Below are 17878 nucleotides of genomic sequence, written 5' to 3'. Positions count from 1 at the left end.
TCGTGTAGGCTGGTTTATTATGGACCGCCTAGACCGGTCTAATAGACATATATCATCCAATCGAGTGATTTTATTGTCAAATGACACTACTAAAAAATGGCTATGATCATAGCCCCTGACCAAATGATTTTTCTATAAAATGAAATTCTTAAATTACTGTTAATTTTTGAGCCCATATGTTCTCATTGGCTTAAAAATACTAGCGTGATGAATCATAAGGTGTATTTGATATGGCACAAATCTCAATGTTAGTCAAGGTCTACTTAAAATTATCCTTTTAGGAAAACATTCTGATGAGGACATCGACAGATGCTACCGACATGTTTATCGACAAAGGAATCATAAATCTATGGCCACGATTCAGTGCCTCTACTTTTGATTCAGTTATCATGATATGTTATTTAGTTATTTGTCGTTTTTCGTTTTTACCCCTTTAGGGAGTTGTTTTATTATTGTAGCCCAGAGAGCAATTTCGTACTTTTTTCTTTTCATGAGTGGAGACCTATATATAGTGGGCTCATATGTTGTAATTTCTTTGATGAATGTTTAATGAAATTTCTTGTATTTCTTCTTCTTGTGTGATCACTAGAGAGAAGGGAGAGAGATCGAGCTGAGCAAGTGCAAGGCCCACCAATCATTGGAAGAGTCCACGGCTCGTGGTAATTTTTCTTTTCTATTTTATTTGTGTTTCCCTCATCCTCCTTCCCCTCTCCACTCGCCGTCCCCTTCCAAGTCCACCTCCACCGGTGGCTTAACCGCTCCTACCCACTTCATAGCTCCACCACCTCAAGTCCAACCACCATCCAAGCCCACCTCAACCCAACGACTAATCCCCCACCTCCCCTTTGACCGCCGGCCACATACTCATTATCCAAGTCATGATGATGATTTCAATCATCATAATGACTCCCTAATTTAGATCTAACACTAAAGGAAGAAATTTGTGAATTTCGAAATTCAAAACTTTCCTTATTTGCGAAATCTAAATAAGGAAAGTTTCCAAATTTTGAATCCATTCGAAATTTAATTTTGGAGGATTCATTATTTTCCAGCCTAGTTTTCATATCTTGTTTGGAAAGAGTCTAAATCCCCCTAATCCCTTTCCCCTCTCTCTCTCCATGCCGCCAACCTCATGTTTGGCTTCCCCCCATTAAATCTCAATCAATGCCTTAATTACAATTAATTTGAAATCAAATTTCAAATTAGTTTCCCTCCAAATTCACTCAAATCCTGAAATTAATTTCAAGTTTGGAATAAAACCTCTCTCCCTCTCCCTCCATGCCGCCGGCCTCATGCTTGGGCCCCTTCCCTTTAATCCTCAATCAATGCCTTAATCACCATTAATTTGAAATCAAATTTCAAATTAGTTTTCCCCCCAAATTTACTAAAATTCTGAAATTAATTTCAGGTTTGAAATAAAACCTCTCTGCCTCTATCGGATCTAACCTAATTCTCCCACCCAAGCCTCCCTCTCATCTCCACCTTTAGTCGCCCCTTCTCTTTGTGTTATCTCCTCCTCATGCTTATGGTGCGATCCTGAAGTCGACCACGGATTCATTTTCGACGATCAAGGGAGAACGGACATACTTGGATCTCCGTTCTTTGACGTCTTCTTTGGCAACGATGAAACGGTTGAAGGCTACATCGACCGCATCTTATTCTAACTGACCTTGTCCATTGAAGAGCATCTTCCACCGGGCCGTTGGGTGATCTTCAGCCATCCACCGCCTCCACCACTGGTTACCGCTCCGTCAACGAAGGTCATCGGCGCCGTCTTCCTAGTGGTAATATCCTTCTTCATTGGACTAGTCTTCCTCCGCTAAACCCAAAGAGTGCATGAGTGAGGCGGTACTCAAGGTGAACCTCTCTTTGTTAAAAGATGGATTTTGTTACGAGCATGTAATATTTGTTATTTATCAAGAATTTTGATTGAATTGTACGGTTAGCATCAAAAGCACTTCTTTGGCCTAAGCAAGTTGATTTCTTTAAATTCTTAATTCTCTTTTATATTCAAGTAATAAATTGTCGTGAGCAAGGCTTTATTCAATTGTTTCTTTTAATTTCCAAGGTAACTCCAGTAGTTTCACATCACATTCACCTCCATTGGATGATGCAATCTATGGTTACTAACAAGGATCGTTTGGTTATGTTGGGTTGACTATCTCCACTGACTAAGTAGACTAGGGGTTATAAGAACCTGTGATGATAAAATCATAGGATTTTGATTAGGTTCGCCATTATTCCCCTATCATCCGCTTGAAGCCAAAGGTAACAAATCTTTCTCTGTCCTAAAACTAGAAACTAGTGTTATTAGCTAAACATTAAGTGCCTAACGACTAGTCTTCATTAAAAGTTCTCTCTAGAAGATAATATTTTTGTCTTAGATCATTTAGTTCCCAACAATTTTTGTCATAGATCCAACATTTGGGATCTTCCAAAGGCTCTTTTATAAACCTTTGTTGAAATTCAGACTTCTTATCTTTGTTTCCTCTTCAAAATCAGTCGTGTAGTCTAGGAACCCCAACTAAATATACCCAATTTTCATCGAATTGGAAAGCTTCAAAATATTAACCTTGCAAAACATTTTGAATGAAAATAATTATCTCAAATGATCAAAAATCATGAAATATTTCTAGAAGGGAGAGGGAAGGTAATTGACCTAAAAGATCTCAAATCTAACACATGGGATGAGAACAACTCCATGATCATGCCATAATTACGAAATTATATGCAACAAACAATTGGCGGAAAGTTCTCTCTCATGATTGACGAAGAGTTAATTAACTAAAGGGCTTGCATCTATTGTAAACCTCAAACCAAATCATAAAGTCCTATTAGAGGGTAAAATCTTTGAGTATTTTCTTATCTAAAAATTCAATATATTTTCTAGAAAAATGATTCTAAACTTTTTTAATATAAGAATAGAGTCGAATAATTTTTACATTTAATTTTATGCATGAATAGGCTCAATTTTGTCATCTTTTGTGTTTCATGTGGACAATTTTTTTTTAATCCAAACCTTCTAGAATTGTAGTAGCCGACCCCACGTAGTGAGGTAAGAACTTGATGTTGTTGTCTTCTAGAATTGCAGGAATCGGACAGTGGCAGATAATGATGGAAACATAAGTGTCAGCATTTAACAGTATCTAAAACCACATGATAGAAGCATTAAATAACATTAATACCAATGGGTTCCATAATAGGCAATTCTTTAGATAAAGTGCTTGGCTCCGCAGGTTCTGAGCTGAGAATTTCAGTAGCCTTAGGGTCAATATCAGAATCATGAGTAGTCTCAGAAAATTTAGCTCCACCCTAGAAAAAATTCCAATGCAACAGTAAGATGCAACTCCAGTTACTATGGCGATGCGCAATAATACTGAAAACAAGAAAAAATAATATGAACAGCTGCCAAAAGAATATTACACAAACTGTCTGTTAATCTTGAGAATATGTGAAAGAATATATGAATATATAGTGAAGGAAATAAATTTAAAAGTTACAAGATAATCAATAAACTCTACTAATACTTGAAGTAACCAAGGCACAGGCATTTCTCAAGGAGTGGTCTAAGATTCCATAAGAACGAAACATTGTTAACAGAAATAAGGATAAATAAGATGGAAATAGCAACTAACTTTTCTACAAATAATTATAACAAAGCCATTTTCTTTCAATGCTTTTAAAATTTGATATATCATGGATACTATAAAAATATTCTAAGATAGATAACTATTACTTTTCAATACGATGCTATTGTTATTTAAGAAAATATTAATTTTAATCTTCATAAATGAGTGGCTTTTCTTGACAACATTCCTACAATAATGTTCCAGTCAAAAGTCTTGGTTTGGTATGGTTGTGTTGATGCCTGTTCTAGTTGTACTGCATGAAACAAAGCATCACACTCTTTACAGAATTACGAGCTACTCTATAAATCAGTAATATTGCTCATTAATAATGTTATAGAAAAGGTGCACAGATATAATTGGAATTTCGCAAACACATTTCACAAATTAATTAAAGCTTCTTTTCAAATAATAAATAAAGAGAAAAGTTGTACCGAATGAAGCCTAAGCTTTGAATATAAACATATAACATTTTCATTGTAAATTATACCAGATATGGTTCCATTAAGGCCAAATAGATACCAATCAATATTTTCTCAACATGTATTCTTAGGATATAAATGTTGCTCAACAAGCATTCCGTTCTGACACAAAAGCATGACATTATAACATTATAACATTATAACATTTATGATAAGCCAGGATGAGACTTAAGCTTAAGTAAGAGCTTCAAGCGGACCGACAACACATTTATTTTTGAAATTGAAACACGTAAGCTGCATTTTCCTTTTCAATTTCCACTTACCACTATAGCACCAACCAATATCGGACAACTTATTCCATCCCCCTTTCTAGAAAACCCTTCTACTGCCACACAGAATGAAAATAAAATAGGGCAGAACAAAACAAAAAAAAAGCACACAAGCACAGAAAAGGGAAAAATTAGATAAGTGGCCATACAAGAACAAAGTTCCTGACAAAATTTTTCAGAACACTCACACCTTTGATCACTCCATTTATACCATTAATCTTCTTCAGAAATTGTACTAACTCTGCCATCAATAGCCAGCCACAGTTTTTGCACTAGTTGAATAGTTTCCAAGGCATTGAATTGATTGTAGCTACCGCACGTGATTGGTAATGTAACTCTTTTTCAATGCAATATTACATTTCTTAGCAGCATTCCCTCATTTCAATTTCCATCTTAACATTTTACTACTTTCCCAATAACAGCAAACACAGACTCAAAGGTCAGATATAAAAACTTCATTAACAATAAAAGTAGGATACTTTTATTTCTGCAGGCTCCAAAAGTATATGCTTCTTCCAGGATTTATGTTGATTCACATTAACCATGAAACATAAAATAACAATCTAGTAAAATATTCTGCCTGATATTGAAAATTATAGATCACTTCAAAACCAAAATATTCCGTGTCAGCAGTGATAAAATCTCTCCAGAATTAACTATTTTCCATTAAAAAGAGAATGAAAATACAACACAAGAAATGGGAAGGCAAAGACAACTATATACCATGTCAGTGGTGAATTGGTGATCTAATGATCACTCAATAATTAAATGTTTTCCATTAAAAAGAAAATGGTGATGGGACACAGGAGATAAGTCACAACTTATGGAAGCTATCTACAATCGCAGGATATTGTGGGGTAATTACTTAGGGAGAATTTCACATATGTATAAATTATTAGCTAGAATACCTCAATGTACCACAACACAACATAAACAAACAAGTTCAAAACTTAATAAAATGAAAGCCATCCTAATAAACTTTCAGTATTAAATCAGATGAAGAATTCGTGGAAGCTCAACTTAGAACGTACATTTTTTTCTCTCAGTAGCTCTGCATTTATAGCCTTATCCAAAAGATGATATCTTTTTCGTATGAAGTCCACAATCCTTCTTTGTACTTCCCTAAATTGATAAAGCATAGAATAATCCAGATTTGATTGGTTTGCCTTGGGAGCTTCTGAAGAACCCTGCATAACAATAGGTGAATCAAAAAAATTATGTAGCGAGCAACAATATAGCCAGTTCAACATTTGTACCACATACATTTACCGAGTTTCCTGTCTTTGAACTGTCAATTACTTGGTTACCCGCACCAGTAAAAGGTCCATTAATCACAGGAAGGTTCAACTCTTGACGAACAATCTCCGCAAGCCCAAAATCTTTATCCTCAACAATATATTGCCATCTAGCGTAGCCATGCCTGAAATTCAACAGACATGACATATGAAAAATACAAATTCATCAAGGAATGTAAACATAACTGCAATCTAGGAACAAACAAGAAACATAATCTAATGCACAAACCACTTTACATAAATATTAGGAATCCATAAAGTTACCATTGCTGGGCACAAGTAGAAGCAGCAAAACATGAGTGCCAATCCACAATGGCGATGGCATATACCATAAGTATTCCATAACATAGAATTCAAATATCATGTCTTTGCACTAGCTAGACATGAGAATTTAAAAAATGTATGTTTGCAAAAGTGGTAAATAATAATTTTTGGGTTTGAAAAATCCCCACCCAACTTTGCTACTATTTGAGTGATTAAGAGATGACCTTTTAGAAGGCATATTTGATATTAGATAAGAGGCTCCCTCTTGAGATGATATTACAATCAAATTCAAGGTTTGACAAAGTTGCAAGCCCCTATCAAGCACTCTCTCAATCATTATATAGAACTTCCAATTATGTGGCTCCATGATGTTTTTCTTTAGTAGCAACAATTTAGGTTACAAAATGGAAGATATACTTCTATAGGCTCAAAAAGAAAGGTCTAGAATGAAGACAAACATGATCAATATCTCATGGTTCAACTATCCCAAGTTGTCATAGATTACCTAGTTAGCTAAAATAACTAACTAAACCTGACTTGATAATTCTTGTCGACAACCATTAGTTGTATCATCAAAAGATATCTCATAAACTTACAGTAAAAGCTTGCTAGAGGGGCCAATTTTAAGGATGGCCTTAGCTAACATACGGCTAATGCTCCATCGAGTGAGCTTTATAACTCAACTAATAGACATAGCCACTGGGGAAATTCGATCTTAGGTCATCACCATAATGTAATGATGCTTTATTTAGCAAGCTAACACTTGATCAGGGGCTTATGATTACAGTAGATATGACATTGGCTTTTTATGAGCTTTGATTAAACCATGATTGATCATCCATGGAAAATTGCTATAAAGGATGCATGAGTTATTGCTCTGGGCATGAAGTGATCAGTTATTGCTTGAGCATTTTGGCTTTTATATATTTTTTCTTTTATTTTTTAATCTATATAAAGCACTAGAATTATATGAAAATTTCCATCAATTTTAATTATAATGATTGTGCCCATTGATAATAGAACCTTAAATATATATTCTTGAAATTTAAGAGAGTAATTTTAGGGTGAGCATCCCTCTTGATTATAATTGCCAATTATACTTATTATAGGAGTAAGATACTTTGATTGTCTTAAGTAGATTTATCTTTGAAAACTAGAATAAATTGATATTGGTATGCCATCTAATTGTGATTTTAAGAGTTGCGTCCATTATAGGGTACAAAGTCCGAAGTGTTTGTTTTTGTGATCGGGTGCTTGATTTTAGCAATGAGCCCCTACAATTATGATATTCTGATGATGAACCCATCCTTGGTACATAGCTCAAAGTATTTGTCTTTATAATTGAGATTTGGGAGCATGATATTAAGTGAAGACCCCTCTAGTTATTACACGTAAAAACTAATTCAATCATCAAAGCATGGACTCTTCAATTTCTTGCTTGATTTACATTGAGGTGCTTTAGTAGAGATTACACAAACCCTCATGATAATTTTTTAATTCTTTAACCCATTATCAAAATATGAATCACATAATTAAAGTTGAGACGTTATGAGGTTGAATTGTTGATTCAATTATAAACCTCTTGAACCATTAGGAAGTCTTGTTTAATTTGTATTGTTGATGTTAGTTGAACTAGGGTTTGGAAAAAAAAGAAGACATCAAGCATGATCATATGAGAAAGTACCCAATATGGCCATCTTTTGGGCTTTGGCGAAGAAGATAGTCAATAACTATGTAACCAACCATCCCTATCCCATTCAACCCCAAGCTTGTGAAATGGGCAGTCTTTTAAATTTTTTGCATGGCTTATTGAGGCTTTGCAGGCTTTGGAAAATTTCTTTTCATGTTGTCAAAGCTATTTTATCAATTGAAGAGACTGGACCCTATGGGAGATCTTCCATTATCTTATTTTATTTTTTTGACAAATAAACGTTTCTTTTGTTCATGTGAACTTTGCCAATCATGTACAGAGGATTGGGCATTATGAATTTCTCTACTTAGGTAAAGCATTTGACATTTAACATTATGTGGCATTATAATATAGACAAACAAAAATCAAACAAGTACAAAAACAAAACCTTGAAAGCTTCCTCTAAAAACAAATTGATTCTAAGACACTTGATTAAGTTGATGAAATCAGCATTATTTTAATGTATGAAAACAAGAGCTATCGGAATCTTTGTAATGGGTTGTCATTTCTGATAATTATGAATTTTTTCAAGTGCTTAAAATCAAAAGAATGATGATAGTTCCACTTATCATTAGGACTAAAATAGAATAAGCTAAAGGACAAAACATGATGTTCGAAACTAATAAAATAATACCATGAAAAATAAAGACAATTCATGCCTTTGCCTTCGTCAATTTTTGGGAAAGCCTGGTCCAAAGTAAACTCATTTGAATTGCATGATGAGCATCCTTAAAACTTAAATTGTAATGAAAAGAAGTCTTCAACTCTTTTGCTCTCCTTTTTTAGAAAGCAGAATATAATAACTAGATAATAATAGGAGTACAACAAGGCAATTACAAAGAATTGCTAGAAAAATAATAATAATAATAATAATAATAATAATAATAATAATAATAATATCATAGAAAAAGACAAAATATTCATCAAGATTGTCTGGCTTAAAGCCTAGTGATAAATGAGTACTAACATTTTTTTTTTAATTCTTGCCCCTTCTTGCATAAAGAATATGAAATATTTTATCTATAAGAGAGTTGACACTTTGAATGCTCTAATTAGAATAAAACATATGTTAATAAATAATTGCCATTGTGTTCACAAGTTGGAAGCTGAAGTGTTTTAAGAATGAGCGAGAAAATGGGCGCAAGGACAAAAATATACAATACAACTGAACGAGACATGATAGCATGAGACGTCCAAGTGAAAGGTAGATGCATGCAGGAGACGAACCTGTATGACGAAACACAGGAGACGGATATGCTCGAGAGACGGACAACACTCACTCTTCTGTTATGTTTCTATTATACACATGCAGACATTAGGAAATGACTAAGAAAGACAGAATTACCCGCACATGGTACATGAGCATCATTAAATAGTGTAAACTAAATAAACTAAAGCTTTTATTATGGTAAATTGTGTTTGCTCAAAAAAATGGCACTTCGGCATGAATACAACTTTGTAGTCTTAGGATTCCATTCTCTTTAAGGAAGATTATATTTAACCAGATTTTTTTTTAGGATAGTATCAGAGTTTAGTTAAATATGAATCTTTAATTCCTATGAGCGCAAGCCCTCATAGTCAATTACCCCTCTTATTGCGTAAGAGAGAACTCTCGATTAAGGATAAATAATTTTAGGCATTTTAGTCTCATTTATGGGGGATGAAGGCAAACACGATCAAGATCACATGGTTTCGTCGTCCTGGGAATACTATAAATTTCAGCCTACCAACACTAGTGATTGTTGATCGTAGTGTCTAAGTAATCCGATTAGCAGCTATGGGTTGCCCACTCTCAAAGATTCCGAGTAGATTGAGGTGTGGGTTATAGTTTTATAGTGGTTTGAGATTTACATATATTAGAATATCCAAAAGTTAATTTAGTTTGAGATTTATGACTTCATTTAGAAGTTACTCGATTATTAGAATTGGTTTAGGTCTTATGGCTTCCGTTGGAAGTAGCCCGGTTGTTTGTTTAAGAAGTGGGTCTTACTACTTCTATTAAAAGTACCCGTTTAGTTTGTTTAAGGAGTAGGTCTTACTGTTTCTATTAGGACGTTTGTTTAAAAAAGGTAGGTCTTACTGCTTCCCTTTAAAAGTTACTTGATTATTTGATCTTTAGAGTTACATACTTTGCTTAGTAGTTTATCTAATAGCTTGGTTAAAAGCAGATCTTACTGCTTCGCTTGGAAGTAGCCTGATTGTTTTAAAAAAGTGCGCCTTACTGCTTTCATTTAAAAGTAGCCCATTAATTTTAACTTCAAGATAGGCCTTACTACTCTTATTTAAGAGTTGCCTGTTAGGTGGGTCTTAAAATATAGTTTTATAAATAAGGTGTCCCATTAATTTTAATTTAAATTTTTGACAGGTCTTACAGCTTTGCTCACAAGTTGCCTGTAGTTTTAGTTTTGGATGGGACTTACTACACTATTTAAGAGTTGCCTATTTGTTTGATCGAGAGTTTAATACTTCTCTTAGAAATCTCTCGAATAGCAGATCTTACAGCTTCCCTTGAAAGATGCCTATAGATTTAGTTTTGAGGTGGGCCTTACAACTTCATTTAGAAGTTGCATGTTAGGTGGGTCTTACAACCTAGCCCTATAAGCGAGGCGACCTAATTTGTTTTGGTTGAGGGTTTGATACTTCTTTTAAAAGTTCTCCAAAGAATAAGTCTTAAGACTTACATTGGAAGTTGCTTGGTTATTTAGGTAGGTCTTATGATTTTTGCATTTAGAAGTGACCTATTGGTGAGTCTTACAACCTAACCCTATAAGTGAGGTGGCCTGTGAGTTTTGTTCAATGCAAGGCTTACTGCTTCCCTTAGAAATTATCATTTTTTTTTTTCGGAAAGGTCTTACGACTTCCCTTACGTTGCCTGTTAATTTTTTGGGACTTACTGGTTCCCTTTGGAAGGAGCTTGTTTATTGTTTAGGGTAGATTAAACATTAGGTACTTTAGTTTGCATTTCTTTACTATCGCTACAACAATGTTTTTGGTTTAAATATTTCTTTTTTTCGTTATAGCAGTGTTTTTACTTTCAGTTTAGCACTGTAGCTTTTGTTACAATGCTTGTTTGTTCTTTCTCGTATTACAGTTTTGTTTAAAGTACTTGTTTTCTTTCTTTCTTGCACTGCAGTTTTGTTAATAATACTAATTAGTTTTATTTCTTGTTTTCAGATATTTGGAGCTTTGCACCTGCAAGAGCTTACTTGGAGAATTAGAGAGTTTCAAGAGCTTTGTTTGAGAGTTTATTTGTGTTTTAGGTTTTGGGTTTGAGAGCTTTAATTTTTAAGAGTTTGGTTTAGTTGATGTGAGTTTGTTTTAGTTTTGATTAGTGTAAAAGTTCTTTTTTTCTTTTAATTGCATTTTTTGTTTCATTTTATTATTAACTAAGTAATATTAATTAGTTAAATGAGTTTCAAATTGGTTAAATCATTAAATGGGTTATCGATTGAATTGATTAATTAATTAAGTAATTAGATTTAACTTTATTTTAAATTGAATGATTACTTGTTTAATTAATTTTAAGTTTCTCTATTAATTAAATTTTAATTTTTTTTTAAAGATTGATTAATTAATTAAATTTAAATTTACTTTAAATTGAATGATTAATTGTTTAATTAATTTTAAATTTACTCAATTAATTAAATAATTAGATTTAATTTATTTTGGATTGAATGATTAATTATTTAATTAAGTTTAATTTTACTCAAATAATTAAAATTTCAAATTATTTTAAATTTGATTAATTAATTAAATGATAGATTTAAATTTATTTTAAATTGAGTGATTAATTTTTAATTAATTTTAAATTTACTCAATTAATCAAGTTTCAAAATTGTACTAAAGTTGATTAATGAATTATTTAATTAAATGGATTTGATTTAAATTAAATAATTAATTAAGTGATATTTTAATTCTTAGTTAAAAAATTGATTATTTAATTAGTTTAAATTTTAAGTAATTAATAAAATCACTCAAATTATACTTCTTACATTCCAAAAGCTCCAAAAGAGAATCCAGCAGCCTCCCGACGTCCTCTCCCCGCAAGGGGAGGTTGTGCCGTGGTTTCTACCCTTCCGTATCAAAGATACGATGGTGTGGGATATTCAAATTAGGAATCATCCTACCCAGATAAAAAATCAACGACATAGGGCCTTCAATTTTAAAATTCCACCGCCTGGATCAAAGATCAACAGCGTGGGTCTTTGAATTTAAAATATATTCCGCCCAGATTAAAGATCAATGGCGCGGGTCTTGAGTGGGTACCTGTTGCTTTACAATTGTCTGAAATAAAAAGTTTTATTTAATTACATAGCCATTTATTTAGTTGCTTAAACTGATATTATTGATTGGAGCGGTCGTGTATGCATAAGGCAAGGGCAGGCAATTGATTTTACTATCTTAGATTAAAGCAATTGATAACAAGGCAATGTATTGTCTTGTATTAAATAATAGGTCTAGATAATCTGCGGTAGTTCACGTACAACGAGCAAACAAGTAAATTGATGTGATTTCTCTGTAGCTGGAAGTAAGCAACTTGCTGGGTGAAGGCGACTGGCACGAACATTGCGATCAGGAGTTCGGTCAAATCCCGGGAAGAGTGGATGATTGTGTTCACATGCGTGGGGTGTGGCCGTTGGACGAGGATTCAGTCAAGCAGGAGTTCACGTGCGTGAACGGAGGCGTGAGTGGCTACTTGCGGGAGTGACGCAGTTGGACGGAGAATGTGTAGTCAGATCGAAGGGGGTTGCAACTTCAGCGTGTCGCGTTGGCTCTGACTGGAGGCAAACCATACATCGAGCTCTAGCTTCAGATTGATCGACGTGTGTGTGCAGGCAAATAACTGGGGAAACAACGTATGCTATTCCGGGTAGGCTTGGACGCATCTCGTACATGCGATTCAGAGCTTTAGTTTAGGATTTAGGCAAGTTTTAATAAAAGTATATATAAAAACCATGTGAGGCGTATGACTCACAACAGTAGGGTGAGGCGGGCCTCAGCCAAGCTGAGGTGCAATCCTCATTAAAAATAGATTGAGGTGTAAGCCTCGAGGCATTTTTTACTGGAATTGCGCTGATGTAGGCCTCATATTGTGCAATTTTAAAGAATGATATCTAACACTCTCAAAATTTTTTTTATTGTTCTAACTTCTACTCCAAGCTATGATGCACCGACACGGACATGGCGACACAGACATGACATGACACGAGACACAAGAATTTTTAAAAATATAGGAAACGGGTGTGGCGTGGACACGGCATAATAATTTTTTAATATAATAATTTTTAAAAAATATATGACACAGACACAGCGTGGACAGATGGCTCTTTTGAACCTTCACCTAATCCACTCCCGCCAGCAACAGAGCTCATTTTGCTAACAAACTAATCATTTCTAATGAGATCCAGTGCACTTGATGTAATCAAAAATTTGGGAGAGAGACCCAAATTTTTTATCACAAAAAAGAAACTCTTTCTAGAGAATAAAAGATTACAAGAACTCACAAAAACTAGACAAATTAGACAAAACAAACTTTTATATCATATAAAGACTTACAAACTTTTGACTCTTACAAACAACTCAAACAAACGACTCAAACAAAACACCTGAAGTTGCTTTCATCCATTAGAAGAAGGATACAGGTGGAGTGTAAACTTGCGGATAGAAGAAAGAGATTAGGAGTCGAGACGAAGATTGGAAAGAGCCCGCAGGATTTCCGGAGGGGATGAGAAAGAAGCTTAGAAAGAGCCCGCAGGATTTCCAAAGCCAAAAAACCACTCAGGTTTTGTCCCAAAAATCACATTATCACACACACTTAAAACAACCCAAACATCTCATATATATAGGAAATAGAGGGGAACTAAACAGCCCAATAACAGCCATTAAAATCCAGCACAGGAAACAGGACAGCATTTCGGATTCCAGCACAGAAAAAGACAACAGCAGCTGGAGTAATAAAAGCCACGGTAATCATGAACAGAGAATTCCAAACGATAGAGCCAATATCAAGAAAAAGCCACGGTATACCAAGGCAGCATTTAAAAGGGAATAAAGGCCACGACAATCAGCACAGAGAAACCCCAAACGTCATAGCAGTTCTCAAGGGAAAGCCACGGTGCAGCATTTAAAAGGGAATAAAGGCCACGGCAATCCAGCAATCAATTGAAGGAAAAAGGCAGCAGCTCAAGAGGTAAAGAAGAAGAGGAAGAGACAAGTTCCACTCACCTAATAGCTTGCACCTCATAATGAATTTAGAGCTAAACATTAGCTTATAATGAACTACTCCTCCACATGATAATAATGAGCTTGCACCACTAAAATTTCAACAACTAAAGCTCAAAATCGAAATCAGCCAAGGCTCCATAGAACTAGAAAACAGCCCAAAGGATAAGGTGGAGATGAAAGGATAAGTTAATGAAGAGCAAGGAGAGAGGGAAGATGAAAAGACACAAGGGAAGAAACCAAAAGTAAAACTCAACTTGTTTTGACCATCAGCACTCATGCTGGTATGATTACACTCTAAATTATTTTACACCATTAATAAAAATTATTGTTGAAAATTTATTATGCCAAGTCATTTGGCATGAAGTATTTAGTTTTTTGAAATTGAAAACCCTTATGTTGCTCCACAATCACTTCTAGTACAAGGCTCTACTTCAATAAGAATATCTTTAATAGCTTCAACATACCTATAATACATATTTTCAACATAATTGCCAACAAATAAATTCTCAAGGTACTATAATATATGCGTTTGCAAGATCAATAAAAAATGTATGATGAGTATTTTTCTATTCTATTTATACCATTCCATGAGCTACCTAAGAACAAAAATTGCATACATGATAAATCATATGGGCATAAAACAAAATTTATTCCCCGATAGAAATGTGATTTTTCTAAGACTTTGTCAAGTAACTCATCTATAATTCATTATTACATATAAATTAACTTTCCTAATAAGCACAACAAATCTAAATATTTCTTTCATTTTTAAATAGGGGCAACAAAATTCTTCTTCTCCAAAAGATTAGCTAATTCATTTTCCATTGCATGCATCTTTTACATCTCAGCAAAAGATTAGCTAATCATACTACAAAAAATTCTAAAAAATCTCAATGGATACATCACATCATCTTGTCCTAAATATATATCATTATTCATCTGTTCAAAGCTAACTTAATTTCACTTCAAATAGAAAAAAACCAATCGTATACTTTACAATAGATCGCTTTACTCATATAAATAAAATCCTAACTTCAAAAATTTAGTTTAATAATTTTTTGAAATAATACTTTTCCTTCAATATCACTCTTAACACAAATTAATCAAAGTCACTATATCTCTAATAACAATGACATGTCTTAGCGTCTTACAGTTCCTTAAGAACAAAATAACTTATGCTTGGAATGTTACTCAAGGAAACGAAAAAAAGTCAAACTAGAAAGTAAAATGACAAAAAAAAGGAAATGCTAGCAGAATTAGCAAGTGCTTGGATAACCACGATTTTCTTATGTCTTCCACAAGAAAATTAATTCAAGAGATCAGCACAAAGACAACTATAAAATGAATTTTACATTTTGTGCTGCGACCATGATATAGCACGTAAGTCTAAAATAGAATGGAGTGGAAATTTTACAAATAATAGCAGCTGAATTAAGTCGAGCTTGTGACAAACCACTCCCATGCCATGACCAAAAGATGCTAAAAAATTAAAAAGATTTTTTTTCATATTTGAGAAATAGGGAATAAGGCACATCAAATGGCGCAAGTCTTGAACTATGTTGTGGAATAGATGACAAAGGACACAAAATGACAGTTAGACAACCTTCAAAGCGTGTTCATACTTAATGGTGCATGGCCAAGCAAAATGTAAAAAAAAATGGTAACAAGGGGCAGCATAAAGTATGAGAAAGTTTCAGGTTTATATTTTTAATGGTGACAGACAACTTTCTAAGAGTGTTCATACTTCATGGTGCATGGCCAAGCAAAATGTAAGAAAATGGTAACAAGGGGCTGCATAAAGTATGTGAAAGTTTCAGGTTTATATTTTTAAGGGTGACAGACACTAGAAAAATTTTTGGTGGCTTGATGCATGAATAACTAGACGACTCGAGCACATGAGCACAGACATGGAGAAAAGAATGTAGACATGACACAAAAAGGCTTTGAGACAATAATTTTAAAAGATAAAGGCACGTGCAATAGGAAGAAAAGAACATTTCACACTCATAATTATAGAAATTTACAGCCCAATGAATGGAGCTCCCACCAATTTGAGGTCTAAAAACGGTTTAAGAAAACATCATTATCCTTCAAATTACAAGACATCTAGATCATAAAAGATAACATAACCATTACTCCAAGCCCTCTTTCTATTTCCCAATTATAATATGCTTCTACGTAAGATATGATAATTTAATAGGAGTAAAAGTATATTTACAGTTGTCATAAGCCATCTAATCAAGTAGGAGAGTAACTCTCATAGTTGAAGTGCCATAGTGAGTGTAATAAGTATCTGAAGCGCATTAATAATGTGCCAAACAGTTATTTAAGAAGCGTCCACATGGTTTATATGATGTGTCAAACTTCCTTACAAAAAAAGTAAAAAATGAGATGAAAAAGGCAATGTCCAATAGTAACATAAAATTTTCAAGTGATAGAAATGAGGATGAAATCACCTAGTGATCATATGCTCTATTCAAGTGTATAGCTGTAAGCTATCGGGCATGAACATTCCAAAAAAAAATTATAAAAATATTTTCATAAGAAAGATGTCTCTTCAAAAAGAGCAACATAATAATTGCATAGTTCATTCTATCAACTGCAGGGTACTAATTGCATACCCCAACTAAATTTTACCGAACAAATTTCTATTTGCTCCTCAGTAGAATAATTGAATGATACACAGAAGAAGTTTATATATAAACATGGCTATAAATAATTGAACATTTTGACCATATTGGTTGCTGTATATTTGACGAAGAGTGTGAGTCTATATTTTCTTGTCAATCAGAAATTATCAAAGATTATGAGCACATACTTTAGGATAGCTTTCAACAACAAACTATCATGTTCTTCCCTCCATATTCTTCCTTTCAAACCAGGAAACCATGACTGTATGCCTTCTGCAAAAAGGGGAGTCCCAGGATTTTCTGAGAGAAAGCTCAACTGTAATTTGATAAAAGAAAACACCATAAACATTGGTCTGTGATACAGCTCAAATAATGCAACATAAAAGTGAAAACAAATCTAACTTTAAAGAACAAACAACTATCATTATCAGGTAGAGTAGGCGGTCTAATGTAAATCTCAGACTGTCGTCAAAAAAAGCTGGTAAGAGAATTTTACATTTATTTCGTATTTAATAGTATAAAAGAAAAATGAGACATTCTCCATGTTTGACATGTCCGGAAATATTTGGCCTTCTTTGGCGGAGACTGTAAGAATGAACGTGCACAATAACCCACAGAGTAGACATTAGAACAACAATGCTAGCAACATTATCAAGCATTGCAGTTTTAATAGAGCGCTAATTCTAAAAAAATTGATAAGGCATGGTTTATTTACTAAATATTTTGATACATGAAGGTTTTTTTTTACGCCTGGACCGGTCCGGTTCTACGCCCGGCGGTCCAAAGCCGGGCGGAACCTGTTCGCAAAAACGGCGGAAGAAGAGCGGGCTAGGAGGATTTTGAGCGTTTCGTTAGATGGAATTTTTGAATGAGGAGGGTGTTTATGTAATTTGTATCTTTCCTTTTGTTTTAATTAGGGAGATGGGGGGAAATTAGGGTTATCTTGAATTTCAGTTTTCTCTTTGAGATCTAGGTTTTGTTTTGGTCTCTTGGCTTCGCCGGAGACTTTGGAGAGTACGTTCTTCCTCTCGAATTGAAGAACAAATTGTATCTTTGCAATTTTATTCGTCTACTAATAAAATACTAGTCTTTGCTTGCGTTGGATCTCAGTTTTCTCGCGTTCCCTCACTGTTTTCCTGTGTAAAGCTGCTGTCCACTGCTGGAGACAGCAGTTTTTCCCTGGTTCTGCTTCAGTTTTGGCTGGGAATTACTTGATTTCAAGTATTTCCTATCAAATTGGTATCAGAGCATCGTCGTGGGACTTGTGGCGGCTGAAAATCAGGAATTTCAACGGGTTTTTGGAGGGATTCAAAGGGGGATTTCCGGTTTCTCGCGGAAGATAAGATGGTCGGAAAGAAGGTGGAAGTATTGGAAGGCGAGTTCGGACAACTAAAGAC

The 17878-nt window shown here is 34.1% G+C and overlaps 1 protein-coding gene across 3 annotated transcripts in view; it reads right to left on the bottom strand.

The window, feature by feature from the left end:
• Positions 1–17878, bottom strand: part of LOC110102592 (CHD3-type chromatin-remodeling factor PICKLE) — a 97784-nt gene that overhangs the window by 5854 nt on the left and 74052 nt on the right. For 2 of the 3 annotated variants that reach the window (XM_020830978.2, XM_020830980.2), the window contains 4 exons: positions 16670–16797; positions 5641–5797; positions 5409–5564; positions 3186–3312 (listed from right to left, as the gene is read on the bottom strand). In XM_020830978.2, coding sequence (XP_020686637.1) covers positions 3186–3312; positions 5409–5564; positions 5641–5797; positions 16670–16797 — 568 coding nt within the window. The remainder of the gene's footprint in view (positions 1–3185; positions 3313–5408; positions 5565–5640; positions 5798–16669; positions 16798–17878) is intronic. The other variant, XM_020830979.2, reaches the window with a different exon arrangement.

This window comes from Dendrobium catenatum, unplaced genomic scaffold (assembly GCF_001605985.2).
Source record: "Dendrobium catenatum unplaced genomic scaffold, ASM160598v2 fragScaff_scaffold_637, whole genome shotgun sequence".
Lineage (NCBI taxonomy): Eukaryota > Viridiplantae > Streptophyta > Magnoliopsida > Asparagales > Orchidaceae > Dendrobium > Dendrobium catenatum.
The sequence above is the reverse complement of the archived record's forward strand: the minus strand, read 5'-3'. Positions and strand labels throughout refer to the sequence as shown.